At 38.9% G+C, this 17,009-nt stretch overlaps 1 protein-coding gene across 3 annotated transcripts in view; it reads right to left on the bottom strand.

Moving 5' to 3' along the window:
• Positions 1 to 17,009, bottom strand: part of NOL4 (nucleolar protein 4) — a 398,683-nt gene that overhangs the window by 141,870 nt on the left and 239,804 nt on the right. For all 3 annotated transcript variants that reach the window (XM_089678349.1, XM_089678348.1, XM_089678350.1), the window contains exons 3-5: positions 10,586 to 10,697; positions 7,037 to 7,149; positions 195 to 327 (exon numbers count right to left, since the gene is read on the bottom strand). In XM_089678349.1, the coding sequence (XP_089534475.1) occupies positions 195 to 327; positions 7,037 to 7,149; positions 10,586 to 10,697 (358 nt within the window). The remainder of the gene's footprint in view (positions 1 to 194; positions 328 to 7,036; positions 7,150 to 10,585; positions 10,698 to 17,009) is intronic.

Here is a 17,009-nt window from a genome sequence, read left to right as displayed (position 1 = left end):
GTACTGTCTTTATTACTAGTGTGCAGTTTGTTAAACTCACGAAATCATGTTTTATACACTTACCTCAAAATACTTTTAATAACTCTTTTATATAAGTTTACTTTATGGATATTAGCTCTTCAAATAACAAAGGAACTGACTGTAAATGACCAAGCTGTGAAATGAAATTATACATCTTACAAAGATTAGCTCACCATCTTGCTGTCCATGAAGATTCTGGGGACTTTGCATCCTTTCTTCAAGGTTGGAGCTGAGGTCAGAATTCACAGCTGACATCCTGGTGGAGTCGCTCATATCAAATTCATCACTTTCTATAGAGCTTTCATCCTGCAGGTATAGAATTCATATTTTAAGATACCAGGATTTCTGAAGAACACAAACAATTAAGTAGCATACAGGATAAAAATCAATAATTATTACATGTTTAATCTGCAAACAAAATTGGACAGAAAGATCCTTAAACCCATCTATTAAAATCCATATTTTAGGAATTGTTTCAGAACCTAAACTTTGAAAACATCATCAGCTTACTTACAAACATTTTTTTGTGCAGAGGTTGACAATAGGAAAAAAAAGCTATCTGATAAGTCTATACAGCCATTTACTTTGGGAATAAAAAACATTTAAAACCCAATTTCTAAAATCTGAATTGAGGTATAGTAAACTAAAATATAATGCACTTTAAATATCCAATCATGTGATCATGTGATGGGATTTAAAAGAGAGCTTCTTCGAATGACTAGATGGTTGATATAAACAATGCTCATTGCAACACACTTCAAACTTTAGTCAATCAGGACCTTGAAGTGAAAGGCCACCTGTCCAGTCTTTACATGCTTTATGAAGGAAAAAAGCATCCAAGAGGTCCTGTGACTTTGATATGAGTTCATACAAAGTAGAGAAAGGATAAAAACACTGGTTCAGGTTAGACTGCTCACAACAAACAGGGCTAACCTCTTGTGGGCACCCAACAGGTCACCGAAAAAAAATAATCAACCAAATTATAAAACAGCCAAAATTAATGTATTGGATTAAGCTAAAAACATAGCAGGGCCCACCTATCCCTCTTGAATTGAACTGTATTGTTGCTGTATTGTCTCCCTTTATATTGTAAAGTGCTGAGCAAACTGTTGGCGCTATATAAATCCGGTATAATAATAATAATAATAAAAACAGCCTTCTCATTTTGGGGCCCTGAAGATATTGATTGTTCAAGCAGATGTTGCTAGCTAGTAACTCTCCTAGTCCAGCAATTAGCTTCCCTACATAGATTCACACGGGAAAGCCCTGTTTTGAGTCCACTCATGGTTATTCTTTTAACTGAAGCCCATATGAAGGAAGAGTTTCTTCTGGCTTCCCAAATACTTTGCTTGTTTTTAGTGTGAACCGATAAATTAATTTAGACTCTTATCATTTGGTCTGGTACTCCTTCCATTGGTGCATGTCATTTTCTGTTTACAAGCTTTATGATCAGTCTAAACACTGTATCACTTGAGATAATTGGGCTATTTTATTCAAATATAAGGAGTGCAACGCTCTCAGAAACAAAAACAGTCTCTGCAACCATTTAAAGTCTGTGCCCTAAAGGGCAAGTACTTTTCAGGTAGTAAACAACACCCAATTAGGGTAAGAGAGTTGCGACAGGTTCAGTGTGCAGAGATATTGGATGATAATGAGCTATACTCTCATCTCCTATTTCTATCGATGAAAGATAACAATTCTGAGGGTCAGTTCACACTTTGTCTTCTTAAATTGTACAATTAACTTGTCTTCAGCCCCGAACTGATGTCTTTCATAGCTTTATCAATGTAACATTAAGCTCAGTCTAGTATTTCAGTCGCTGTCCTATCAATGCAGAAATCAGTGTCATTTTGCTGTTGACATATAGTATAGTATATAGTATGTACATATATGTCAATGTTAGAAAAGGGTTTTCAGCAGTAAGATTATTTCCTGTTTTCTGACTGCATGCCTCTGGGTACATTGGTATTTCAATATAAGGGTCTGATAAATGAGATGAAAGAATGACTAGGATCTCCAGTACACTTAAGAAAAAAGATACATGAATAGAATGTCTAATCACAATAGGTGGGTTCTGATACACATGTAACAAGGTCCCCCTGAGATCATCTAAAGAAGATGTGAATCCTAATGACTGTGTATCTTGCCTTTTATGTATTTCATATAAGTAAATCGGTAATTACTATGTTTAGCCTCTCCTTTTAATCCCATAGGAAGACCAGTGTCAGTTTTGAAGATGTTTAACCTAATGAACACATAAATTACCCAGCATGTGTATAAAAGTAGCAGATTTGCAGAGAGCTGTATAGTAGCTAGGTACAGCACATCCATTGTTATTGGTACTGATAGATGACTTGTGTTCAGCAATCCTCTCAGTTCAGGGATCCCTCACTCAGTCTGATCCACACTGACACCTTGACAGTCCAGGTATAAGTGTGTCATGTCTTTTTATTCACCACTTTACTTGATACACTAACAGTCAATACAGTAGGTATTCCAAGTTTAGACACCAATAACAATCAACAAATGCCGTGGACAGCTGTTCACATCAAGGCCGGAAATTGGAAAGACGTGCAAAAATGAAACTTGATACCAATACAGCCATCAAAGCACACATGACTTTAAAGAGAATCTATCAATTCTAAAAATTACTTTTTTGGCCTTTATGTGATCAGCTTAATGTAAAAAAATGAAACAAAACAGTTTTTAATTATATGTGTTCACCCTACTTAGTAGTGCAACACAGGGACTGTACTTTACTGCTGCTTATGTCTCAAAGCTGGACAGAATTCAGATGGTTTATCCATTTTTTAAAATCTGCTATTCAATAAAAATGCTGATTGTACTGTCTGAGATATAGAAAGCAACACACAGACACAAGAAAGGACTGTTCCATCTGTGTATCAATCAGTCAAAACTCTTTACAATTAATTGTTTTTAGTAGATGGAATTTAGTAAGGTGACAGCACCACTAAAAATTGCTACTGCAATAAATAGTGCTAAAACTTTGAATATTACTAATAGTGAGGCACTATTGGTGTCTCAATGTTGGCAGATTCCTGCTGATTCAATTGACATTCAAGCTGTAGGTGGCCCTGCAAACACCACCAAGTCTGATAAAAAAACAAAATGATTTAAAAATCAACTGAGCTGGGTAGAAAAACATTGGCCAAACAATGGCTACATCCTATAAAATAGTTTAGTTGTTTAGCATGGATGGGTAAATCAATTGATTTGCTCTTGTTTAGCCTACAGGCTGAATGAGAGAAAATCAAACTATGTAGTGCTAACTTATGTTTGCTTACTATCAGTCAAACATTTTTTTTGGCAGCGGGCAAACCCATTCAGCTCCCACTTTGACTACACAGCTTTTTTCTGAGGTTTTAAAATTTTATTTACAAATTAGTATTGAGAGGGATTGGTGCGGTACTGGAGCTTTGGTGAACAGTTAATGAAAATTTAGATACATTTGAAATGGAATTTCTATGTAAGACAAAAAGGAGGATTTCTGATGTAATGTATTCATTGTAAACACATAAGGCATCTTCCCCACTGTTCTGCTAACCAGTAAAACTTGGCTTGCTGTTGCTGTTAAGCAATGTTTTTCCACTTAGATGTAACTGGAGTCACAAGGATACCTATAGAGATCAAATGAACCCAACTACAGCACAACTCAGGTTGTATATAGACTATATCATACTGATATATATTATATATTATTGTGACTTACAGTCATATTTTACAAAAAGTAGAAAATCTATTTTATTATTGTAACTAGTTCAGTTGATATCTAATCAGGATAAGCATAAACTACAGCAGATTGTGTACAGCCAGTGTTTTAGATATTGAGCAACAGCAAAATGCAGACTTGATGGTCCAGAAAGTGATTGGGTGGAAGGGTGAAATACACTCACTGGACAGTTTACCAGGGACACCTGTTCAATTGCTTGGTAACACAAATTGCTAATCAGTCAATCACAGGGCAGCAACTCAATGCATTTAGGCATCGAGACGTGGTGAAGACGACTTGCTAAAGTTCAAACCGAGCATCAGAATGGGGAGGAAAGGGGATTTAAGTGGCTTTGAACGTGTCCTGGTTGTTGATGCCAGATGGGCTGGTCTGAGTATATAAAAAACTGCTGATCTCCTGGGATTTTCACGCACAACTATTTCAACAGAGATCTTTCTATATTGTTACAGAGAATGGTCCGAAAAAGAGATAATATACAGTGAGCGACAGGTGTGTGTACGAAAATGTCTTGTTACTGTCAGAGATCAGAAGAAAAAGGGCAGACTGGTTTGAGATGATAAAAATGCAACAGTAACTCATGTCAATAAGGACCAAAATCTCTGAGGAATGTTTCCCAACACCTTGTGAATCTATGCCATGAAGAATTAAGGCAGTTCTGAAGGCAAAAGGGGGTACAACCCGGTACTAGCAAGGTGTGCCTAATAAAGTGGCCGGTTAGTGTAAGCTTACATGTTTTTAAAATGCTAATTTATTTTCAATTAAAATGTTCTTTACTACTTTGGTGATGCTTTAAGCTAAATTTCTATAGTTGTACAAAAGTATGCCTTTGCAATTTAGCACATACTAAAACCACACATACCCCAAGCCCATTTTGTGGCTGATTTATCAGTTAGTTCTGGAGTCTATATTGGTATTTAAAGTGATTGTAAAGCTTTGCTTTTTATTTTATTAAAATAAAAAACATCATACTTACTTGCTCTGTGCAATGTTTTTTTCCCTCCTCTTCCACGCTTTCTAAGTGCCCCTACAGCAAGCTGCTTGCTCTGGGTTCACTTGTGTGTGCTCACTCCTGAGCCCTGTTCTGTGTGTTCATAAGACACACAGAGTGGGGCTCAGCCGAGCCCCCTGCTCCTTATCTCAGGCTCTGATTGACAGCACCGCGAGCCGTTGGCTCCTGCTGCTGTATATGGGTTAATGAGGAGCAAGAGAGCCGAAAGAGCCTTAGCTCTCGCGCATGTCCCTGGATCGAGGTCAGGCTCAGGTAAGTATTAGGGTTCTGTGGGAAAAGCTGCGCACAGCAGGTTTTTTAACTTACTGCAAAGAATGAAGTAAGGTAAAAACATCTTCTGCCTTAACAATCACTTTCAGTGCCAGATTTAGAAGCTCAGTTTCTCCTGCTGAACACAAGTGATATTTTGCTACTAGCAAATGAGATTAAGCCATTTGTGAAAGTTATGTAGGAGTTTTAGTGGCTAGGAGGCTGAAGTTTTCCCTGGTTTCCAACACAAGTACACTACTAGATAAGAGTAAAATGTGTCTGTATTTTCGAAAATATAAGTATAGCTTACCTAAATATTTAATTTTTTGTAATCCAAACTGAACAAGATAGTCTATGCAGCATTTCTCTCACTACATATCTACCTATACAGAAATATGCACATGACATGGTCAAAAGGTTTGTGGAAACTTGACAATCACACCTGTAAGAGTTTGTTGAACAACACATTGCAAAACATATACATTAAAATGAGGATACCTCCATCTTCCATTTTTATGAAGCTATAACAGCCGCCATTATTAAAGGAAATCTTTCCACAAGATAAGGAAGGGTTTTTGTGGGAATTGTGCCTGTTCAGCAAGGAGAGCATTTGTAAGGTCAGATACTGATGACACAGGAAAAGAGATGGCTCACAATCAGCATTCCAATTCATTCAAAATGTGTACAGTAGGGTTGCAGTCAGAGCTCAGTGCAAGCAGTGGAGTTCCTCCATGACAAACTTTATTATCCCATGCCTTTATGTACCTGCCTTTGTACAAAGGGTACAGTCTTGCTAGAACTAGGTGGCTGTTGCCAAAATTTGAAATAACACAATTGTCTAACATTGTCTTTGTACAATATGCTGTAGTATTAACGGTACCCTTCACTGGAAACACCTGAACTCAGTAATTTGGAGGGGTGTCCACATTCATTTGTCCATGTATGTGTATATAGCATAAGAGAACAGAGTTATTTTTTTCACACTTCTTGATAAGTAACATTGAAAACCCTTTTTGTGTTCATGAAATGTCCAAATTATAATCTTGTTTATATTATGCTTCATTTGGTAGGTAATACAGAATTACCTCTGCTTACCATGGCTCCTGATAATTGTCTTGTTTTTCCAGGAACACTCTGCTCCCTGTTATTGCTTGACTTCATGCCTGTGCACTGCCCAGTTTGCATGGTAAAATGTTTGCCCATAAATTATGAGGGTTCTTCAAAAGGTTTCTGTACTTTTATATGTTTGCTGGAAACGGAAAGGGCAGGAAGAGTAGTAATTGGGCGTGTCCGAGAGTGTCATGTGAATAGTCTGTCTGGCAAGCCGGCTGACCTTGTAGTATAATAAATAGAGTTAAAAAAAAGTGCAGAAACTTTTTGAAGATTCTTCGTGTATCGGTAGAAAAATGTTAGCAACTTGACAAGATAATAAAAATACCTCAAATCAAAGATAAATGCAAGTGCTTGGTCAAATAGTTTTTTTTTTTGTTTTTTTTTACATGCAAACATTTGTACTTTCTTACCGTTCTGTGAACTGCCCTGCCCAAGTGCCCCTTGCTAATGCTAGGTGTAAATTGATCAAAGCGGGTGCCAAGTTTATTGTGCAAACATTTGTACTTTCTCTTTGGTGAATCAGGTCAACTGTGTGTCATAGCTAGTTTGCTGTCCAAATCCCCCCCAAAATTCCTGAGACCAGCTTCCTTTCCCATCACAGACCAAAAATGTTATGAAGAATTTTTACTTCAAAGAGAGAAATACTTATACATCCAAAACAAAAAGAAGCAAGAATAGAAAAAGTAATTAATTTGATGTATTTACTCACTGTTATATTGCCTTACATTCTCCTTACAGTAGCAATAGCTTTGTCATTTAAGTTTTAAAAGCAATAAAGTGGTCACTAATGTGACTTTGGTCATTTTTTTTTAAGCAATGGCCTAGGGGTAACCCAAGAACTGCACTGTGAATTGCTATACTAGACTTTTACTGCAGTCCACAACATCCTTTACCTCATCTTGTTGTGAATTTAAGAGTTGAAGTTTCATGTGCTTCATATAAGCCATGGTTATTGGCATGTTGTAGTCAATCATACTTGTCACCAGTGTCGGAGGCTTCCCATTATCTGTAAAGAAAATAAAAGTTACTTATATTCATGCCATTTTGAAATCACTCTCTTGTCATGTATGTCTGCTTGCAAGTTTAAATTCATTTGTGCTGGACTAGATTTAAGCAGTATCTAAACCTAAAGCTTTTTCTAAGTTTTGGAAATGTTAGAATCCCATCAGGTTTGAACTATTTATTGCTATTGCAATTCAGCATGGCATGTGCAAATGTAACATATTTTACCGGAGTTCCATACAAAACATGACCAACATTTCAGAAACACAGGGGTCCTCTTTATCAAGATAACAATACAGAATATCCATGTGCAAATATATGACATATGAACTTGAGCAGATACACTCAAAACAATTTTTTACTCACATGTTTGCACTGATTTTATTGTTGAACAACAGCCATGTGTAAACAATTGACACACACATACATATATATATATATAGAGTATAACAACACTTAGTGAGCTTCAGGTGGCACTAACTACCAGACAAGGTATCCACATTAAGTGGGCTCCACTATCACTGCTAATTAAATGTATACAAATCAATGGGATGACATGTCACGACTTACTGCAATTAAAATCCTTTATTTATCCTTCCATGGTGCAACAGTGTAATCAGCACAATTTTGTGAGTAAGCAGTAGCTCTGAGCGTCCCTGCTCTTTCTCAAATTCATATGTTATATGTTTGCACATGGTGCTTCTGTATTGTTTCCTTAATATTGGGGACCCCAGTTTCTCCAAAACATTTTTTCAGATCATGTATGGGACTTCAGTAAAGTTGCACAGGCTTTTTCTAACAATGTATATTCAACTGTACCACTGTTGGCCATGCACCAGCTACATCTGACGACTGGAGACATTGTCGTACAGATAGTTTAGGTTTTCATGTTTTCAAGTGTGTGACACTTTCTATTTGTCCAGGTGACTATAGTCACTGGGGCAGAAATTAATGATAAATCAAAAAGTTTACAGTCCAACAAATGCGATTTTTGAGGCACTTCAAAAATACATAATAATCAAATAAATACATTGTATTGAAAATTATATGAAACAATTGCATAAAATCACAGCGCTGATTAAGAAATTGGCCAATAATATCTTTAAAACCACCTATCCCAAATGAGAAGACAAAGGGGAAAAAAAAATTCTTAGGGTTCCCATGATCCATAGGATGTATCCAACCCAATGATTAAAGTGGTTGTAATGGCTGAAAGTTGTTTACCTTCATGCATTATATGTATGAAGGCAAGAAAAACCTTCTGTGTGCTGCTCCCCCCACCCCCCCCCATACTCATCTGAGCCCCTTCCGGATCCAGCGTTGTGCATGAGAGTGCACTCCCTCTCCTCATTAGCCAAGACAGCAGCAGGAGCCAATGGAAATCACAGCCAGTGAGCCAATCAGGAGAGCAGGGGGTGGGCTAAACCATGGATCTATGTGTCTTATGGACGCATAGAACCAGGATCGAGAAAGAGCACGCACCAGGACTTATTTTTTAATGTACAAACAGTAGAAAATATTAAATCAACAAAACATGACACTGCTAAATTTCTTTTAATGTGAGAAAATAACTGCCATAAGATGCCACCAGCACCAATATTAAAGACAAAATCAGTGTCACGGATGGGCTGTATCTGTGGCTGGCAGTGGCAGGGTGAAAGTTGCAGTGAGTGGAGGATGATGGATCCACACTCTGACAGATCCCAAGCTGGAATTCCCCAGGCAATGGGGGGAGATAAAACGCTGTAACAGCAGGCAGGCAGCAAAGCCCAGCCCACACACAGAGAGAGAACACCTGAACTGAGCAATCCCACGTAGTGACAGATCCAACACAACACACCACCACCAACACTGACACAGATCAGCAGGTCCAGCAGGCACTATAAGAGCAGGCTGTGGGATAATGATGATGTCATCATGCACTGACACATTACACATGTGATGGATGGCCGGCCGGGTCATACTCACACAGACACGAGACATCATCAAAATCAGACATTACCTTTGCACAGCTCCGCCTCTGCTGATGAATGGGAAGAGAAGGGCTGGAACTCCGCCAGCTGGCTTGCAGTAAGGAACTGAGTCTGAGAGGAACACTGGAAGAAGCGGCAGCTCAGCTGCTACACTGGTCCCAGACACCCGCCATCTTCCTCTGTCTTTTTTTCCTCCCCTCTGCCACCCTCCTCTCAGCTGAAGGATCATTCACGATGTGGCGGCATCCCACATATAGAGAGTGCCGGCCTGTAGCAGTGCCCAGGTGCCCCTAGGTGGCAGTGGATCCTAGGTGGCTGCCTAGTTTGCCTAGTGGAAGCACCGGCCCTGCGCACCAGTGCTTGCCACTAGGGGTACTGGTCAAGAGGGAGCAGCCAGGAGGGCTGGCAGGGGACCCGAGAAGAAGAGGATCGGGGATGCTCTGTGCAAAACCATTACACAGAGCAGGTAAGCATGACATTTGTTATTAAAAAAATAAAGCATTAATATCACTTTATAAATTCAATCCTCAGGGACAAACACTCACACAAAGGGTAATAAAGACAGCAAAAAAAAAATCTGATAGACGATAACCATTTCTTACTATGTATGATAAAAAACTTTAGTTCAGAATTTCCCTTTAAGACAAGACATAAACTGAAGTTAGTTGAAGTACATGTATGGAGCAATTTTATTAAAAAGGTTTTTGTCTCAGGAAACACATGGGAGAAGGGAGTTATCCAATAGTTTTCCAAGAAATAGATCTTGGATTATGCTCCATTAATCTAAAAAGCAGGGTTTTTTTACCATGGTCCTTCTCTTTCATCATGGCCGTGCCTGCTCATTCTCTATGTCCAGGGCATGTTTTTCCTGTTCTGGGAAATTTGCAGCCCCTGCTTTGCCTTTATTCAGTCTTGTTCCTGCTCCCTTTGTCTCTAGTAATAATATAGATGGATGTGTACAGTATGTATATAGCAAGGTAAATTTGAGGGTTCTGTTTATAATTTCACCAGAGACAGAACTAAATCTGTAAGGTAGAAGTGTATGGGCTGGGAAATCACACCAAGGGTGACACAGAGGTTGCAGATTTCAATGTAGTATAACCTCAGAAATGCTCCAGGTGCTATGGAGAACTACCCGGCAGGTGGGCATGACCTAGTTTAACATCCAAATTGCAGTGCTTTAGGTGATGGCTCAAGAGAAAGATACGAAGTAAGCTGTCACCAACCACAGTGCCATTTATTGACTTACATGTCAATAGCACTTAAAAAGTGCTAATAGCCAATCAACTATTTTTTAGCAATCTAATTACATAAATCATGGTTGGCTATATTGAATTAGTACACACATAACTGTAATGTTAGTAGGTAGTCTCTTATGGATAGCATGTGCTTAGTGAACCAGTTATATCCCTCTCCCTGTCAAGCAGGTGGGTCATTTTCAATCACTGACCATTGCTCTTACAGTACCTTTGTGATCAGCTCCATCTGGATTTAAGTGCATTCTTTTCTGACACTCTGAGCAGCTCATTAGGAATCTTGTCACTGCTTCTCTGGGAAGGAAGGCATATGTCTCTGATATCTAAAACAAACAACATAAAATCCACAATGTGAGCAACCCAGAAATCTCTGTCATATGTAACAATGAAACCACTTTACAACTGCTAGATGAAAATTCTTTATTATGTTAATGTTTACCACAAAAATGCAGTTAATGTGTAGATCTGGGCAAAGTATATATACAATGCATGCACATTTCTTCATGTTTTGTCTGTTAAAAAATGCAGCAAGTATAAGAAAATCCCTGCTGAACCTGACAAAAACCCTGCCAGAGGTTTCCTTTGCTACTATAGAACCCCCCTCCACCCCACGCATTTACAGAAAGAAAGGTGTTCTGTTGTCCAAAAGGCCAACAACATCACAAACCCCTGAAGAACAGAGGAAACACAGTCATTCAGTCTTAAATTTGTTCACAAGGATGACTCTCCTGGGCAAATGCCCTACACTTCCAACCTGGAGTCAGGATATGCTGAAAACACAAGAAGAAACAGAGCCTCTAAGGCTAAGTTAAAATTTGCATATAAACCGCTGCACTATTGAAAAGTGTTCTATGTTTGGAATGGGCGTTGCATTTGGCAGGCTTGCTGCCTGCTGAATACGACAGGAGGGATCATTTTTTCCATGGGCGTGTGAACACCCCCTTCTGTTGTTTTTGCAACTTAAAGTGGTTGTAAAGGCAGAAGGTTTTTTGCCTTCATGCATTCCATGCATGAAGGTAAAATAAACCTCTGTGTGCTGCTCCTCTCACAGCCCCCCCCCCCCCAATACTCACCTGAGCCCCCACTCGATCCAACGATGTGCATGAGAGCCTTAGCTGTACTGGGACTCCCTCTCCTCATTAGCCGAGACAGCAACAGAAGCCAATGGAAATCACAGCCAGTGAGCCAATAAGGAGAGTGGGGCTGGGCTAAACCGCAGATCTATGTGACTTATGGATGCATAAAGCCAGGTTAGAGAAAGAGCACGCACCAGTGGATTGGGGAACGCTAAAAATACATCTTAAATGAACATTTTTTTTACGCCCCCAAACCAAAAATGTCCATACTAGTCCCAAGAGTATTAATGTAAAAGTTTACAATCATTCTTTATTCAACTTGGACATTTGTAAACTTTTAGGCTACTCTTTGATGAACCCTGTTTCTTCTTGTGTCTTCACTATAGTCCAATAAGATGGAACATTGGTTATTGCTGGGCATCTATCTATGTGACATGACGGGCACTGGTCTGACTAAACAGAACCTGCAGCTCCAGCACTTTAAAGAGACATGGCACTTCCCTATAAAAGAAAACGGACTATACCTCTCCGCCAGCCAATTTCTCCTACCTTCCCTCTGTTCCTGCACTGTAGCCTCGTCTACAGCAATCAACAAGAGCATTGGATGCCTGTGTCCCCCACCGTGCACTATGGTTCCATTCTTATCACCCCTATGCCACTGCTAAGTCCTGAACATGTTGAATTTAGAAGACACAAAAAAAGGGTTCAGCCCTGGAACAGAGGAGATGTAGAAGAAATGAGCAACCAAGGAAGGGAATATAATCCCTCTTCTCTTGTAGGGAGTGCTGGTTTAATTCATTTGAAGACCTGACAAAATCTCTTTAATATCATTGATTGTAAAATGGCTGAACTGAGAGGGGAGCCCGGACTGCCTGAAGATTTCAGAAGGATCCAGTGACCTTTTTCTAAGCACTGTTTACTGCAGAGGGAGTCTGTCATGCTGCAGGCTGTCCTCAGCCAGTTCCATGGGAAAACTGTCAGGGCAGGGCTACATGAAGGAGCAGCTGCTGACTTGTTAACAGTGTATAGCTGAAAAGACATAGGTACCCTGTGTGATGTTCTGTGATTGCTGCCTAAAGGAAACCTGTATTGAGGGATTATGTAGCTATGCTGCCCTATATTTCTGAAAATGTTAGTTTCCTGGCTCTTGTGCAGAGCCAACACTTTAATATTTTTTGAGTCACTAATCCAGAACCATGCATATTAGAAGTTCTGACTTCACTTAGACTTTTCTGACTGCTTGTTTAAAAAAAATAAAAAAAGCCAGAGAGAGAGCCATGTAACCAGCACTTTCAGGAGGTCCACAAAGACAGTCTCAATTTTTCTCTCAGTACAGGTATTCTTTGAGGCCTAAAGGTGTAGTCCCATACCAGTTAGAATAGCCCACTTGTGGATAAAGTGCCAGTGCAGCCTGCTTGGTGCTACCCCAGGTGAAATAACGGGAAGATTCAATCTTATTCTGTGAAGAAAATACTCAGACATAATAGGACATTGAGATCTGTACCAGGCACTGGAATCAGGTCTGCTAAACTTTCATGTTTCCCTGCATTGAAAAACATTTATTTTAACCACTTGAACTCTGTAAAATTTTACCCGTTTATGACTAGACCATTTTTTGGCACTGTGCTCTTTGCGCGGTCATGCAATGCTGTACGCTAAAGAAATGTTTATTATTTTTTTTCACATAAATAGAGCTTTCTTTTGGTGATATATTATCACCACTGAAATTTTTATTTTTTGCGCTATAAATGAAAAAAGACCCAAAATTTTGAAAAAAAAAAACATTTTTCTTCAGGAATTTTGGCCAAAGTGCATGTCTAAAAAAATCCCAAAAGGTGTATATCTACTGGTTTGCATGAAAGTTACAGCATCTACAAACTATGGTATAGATATTGGAATTTTTATTTATTTATTTATTTATTTATACATACTAGTAATGGCAGTGATCAGCGACTTAGTGTGATCAGTGCTAAAAATATACACTGTCACTGTACTTATAACACTGGCTGGGAAGGGGGTTAACATTTAGGGCGATTAAGGGGTTAACATTTAGGGCGATTAAGGGGTTAAATGTGTGCCTATAACAATGTTTAATATGTGTAATATGTGTTGTTTTACTAAGCAATGTGCCAGTTTTTACTCCCTGCTTTGCAAGGATCATAAAAACAACACATCACTGCTGTCTGAAGGGAGCCCAAGTGTTGTTTGCCAACACAGGGCTCTCTTCTGGCATTTACTCAGCGGTTCCCAACTATATATCAATGGCCGGGAACCGCTGATTGGTTTGTGCTGCAGCGAATGACAGCACAATCTTTCTGGCCCACGTGAGCATGCGCGAGCAGACTCGGAAGAAAGTCATGACATACAGGTACATGTTTGTATTTTTTTATTTTCATAAAGGAAGTACAGATTTACACATTGGGGTTGATTTACTAAACCTGGAGAGTGTAAAATCCGGTGCAGCTGTGCATAGAAACCAATCGGCTTCCAGTTTTTTTTTGTCAAAGCTTAGTTGAAGTAGCTGAAGTTAGAAGCTGATTGGCTACCATGCACAGCTGCACCAGATTTTGCACTCTCCAGTTTTAGTAAATCAACTCCACTGTGAATAGTCTGTGTCCTTTATTGTTTGCATTTTTTTTACTGGCTGCTCCCACAGACACCCAGTTTCCGCTTGCTGGCAGACAGCATTTGGCTGATAGGTGCTGTATTCAGTTTTTCCTCATGTGAATACCCAGTGGTGGTTTTAGAATAAAATTGTACTGCAGTATTGCTCAACGAGTCTGTCCTTTTCCTCTCTCAATGGTCCATTTATGATGTTTTGAGTTGTGATGCCTGCATGAGAGAGTTCATTTGACAAGTACCCTGGATAGTTCTTGTGCGTTTATAACCTTTTTGTTAGAGGTCTGATATCTCTGGTAAGATGCTGTGTTTATTGTTAAAAGACAGGAGTGATCACGCGTAATGTCCAATCAGCACTTTTTAACCTCTGAATCTGTTTCTATTGTGGAGTTCTATATTTGTTTGCGATTTTAATGTTCTGGGACTTTTTTATATCGTTGAATATATTTTTATTTGAAAGTGTACAAATACAACAATCACAGCATGGCCGTAAAGATCAACAAAACAATGGAAAACAGCCAGGGCAATTTTTATATGAATGCATTTTATTCACTGATTTTTTCACCAGTATATATTTATTGAGACATCATGTATTGAGTTATGGCATATTTTGGTTATCAGTTGCACATTTTTGATTCATTTATATGTAAAGGGGAAGTGAAACAGATTTTATGTATATATAGGCAACACACATATACCATAAAAAAAAAATAAAAAAAACAATAAAATAAAAAGTATGCAAAAAATGGCATCAATAAAGATAAAAGCAGATTTTAAGAGAAGCATGTTTCTACAGCTGGAATATTGTTCTGCACCAAAACCCAAATACTTTACATGTTAATGTAACAGTAAACTCGCTTTTTAATTTGCACCTACAGATAAGCCTATAACAAGGCTTACCTGTAGATACAGTGAATATCTTCTACATGTGCACTGTTAAGGGGATATTCAGATGTGTAGCAGCTGGTGAAGTCACCGGAGCATTCGCACTGCTCTCTGTTTGCGTCTGGAGCCCGCAAACCCAGAAGGAAGACCGGGTGAAGATAGAATCCCTGTCAGCAATGACAGTACACCACTGGAGGGATTTGTTTTCTAGGTAAGTCTGTCATAATGTGTTAGTATGCAGTGCATACTAGCACATTACGACATTGAACCTACAGGGGGACCATATTTTTTTCTTTTTACAGTTTACTACCGCTTTTGAATCACCGAGCATAAATAAAATTACCAAACCATATAAGTACCTTTAAAAATTACCACAAAAGTGCAGTGGAATAAAGTTCTTTTGTGAAAGGCTTGGATTGAATGAGCTACACTTAACCTTGAATGAAGTGCAACAGTAGCTGCTATCAGGAAGAAACTCAAAGTGATTTTAGCGAACATGCGGGATGTCAATACATTAGATTATGGTCACATGCCACTTGTGTAAGCCAGCATCCTGCAAAGCTTTTGTCTAAACAGCATTACAGATACTTTCTACCTTGACCTGTTTGAGCCTTAAAAACTGAAATGCTTTGTGAAATATTTTGTGAAGCTTTCAGTGTTTCCAACAGCTTTGCTGCTAAGAATCTATACTCAGAATTAGTCATGACTTCTAACCCTGAACACTTACTGGAATCCACAGTTATACTTACTTATGGAATCGGTATGAACTATTTGTTTGCCTAGATTGTGTAATATCTAGATAAGTGTGTAGTAATAAGCAAATTGCAGTCATCCTAATGATTAAACACAACAGGAAGTATTCTGTCTCTTGCTGCTTCTAGGACTGAGAACTGAGCGATTATGGACGGCTGATCTCTCAGTTCTCAGTGAGCAAAGAGCAGTGAATGCCAGTCACTAGTTCTCTGCTCTGCCCCTCCATGGCTTTGTCTATACTTCCCTTTAATTCTTTGATTTGCATTTAGGGCTGGTTAACACCACAATTTCTGGATGCTTTTCTGCATTCACGATTTTGTTGCCCCTTTTTCATCTTCATATCAATTAGAACATGTGCATTCCGGTGCATTTTTTGATGCATTCCAATGCATTCAGATGCATTTTTTATGCGTTTTACCGCGTTCCAGATGTGTTCCATAGAGAAAAAAATGCAGCATGTTGTACTTTTGTTGACTGCACTGGGTTGTGCTGCACTGTTGTGAACGAGGGCTATTGGAATCCATGATAAACACTGTGCATGATTTTTGGTGTAGAATAAATATGCACTGGACTGCATCTGGTGAGAACCAACTCCTAAAAATGGTTTCTAAGGTCTAAGGTCTTATTCACTGTTCAAGTTGCAAACAAAGTAATTTTTTTTACTGATAACTGAGTAGTTTTAAATTAATATTGAAGCTATAACAAGCATTATGAACAAAATAAAAAACCCAGCAACATAAGTTATATTAGGTTAAATAAATACGAGGCCTATCATGTGTAAACAACTATAATGTAAGCATAGCTACACATCTATGTATCATATTTAGACCATCAGACAGTGTTGCTTGCCAACTGTTATCTCAGGTTCTGGGTGTCATATCATATCTCCAGCCTCATCAATTTGTAATAAGAAATAAGAAATGTGTATCACACTGTATAATCACATGTGCATACGCTTCCTATGGTATCCTAAACAGAGGGAATCCCAGGGAATAACCTCATCAGAGTTCCACATTCCTCTAAACCAGTGATCTCCAAACTACAGCCTGGGGGCTGGATGTGGCCCTATGCTTGTTTTTATCTGGCCCTTGGGGCACTATTCCATCCACTGACACCAACAATTGGGCATGTGTCCTCCCACTGCCACCAATGAAGGGGCACAATTCCTCCCAATGACACCAACAATTAGGCACAATTCCTCCCAATGACACCAACAATGGGGCACAATTCCTCCATAAGATACCACAATGGGTAACAATAACCTCATCAGAGTTCCACATTCCTCTAAACCAGTGATCTCCA

The sequence above is a fragment of the Staurois parvus genome, unplaced genomic scaffold, assembly GCF_062004578.1.
Source record: "Staurois parvus isolate SC_StPar_1 unplaced genomic scaffold, SC_StPar_1.0 ptg000203l, whole genome shotgun sequence".
In the NCBI taxonomy this organism is placed as follows: Eukaryota; Metazoa; Chordata; class Amphibia; order Anura; family Ranidae; genus Staurois; species Staurois parvus.
The sequence above is the reverse complement of the archived record's forward strand: the minus strand, read 5'-3'. Positions and strand labels throughout refer to the sequence as shown.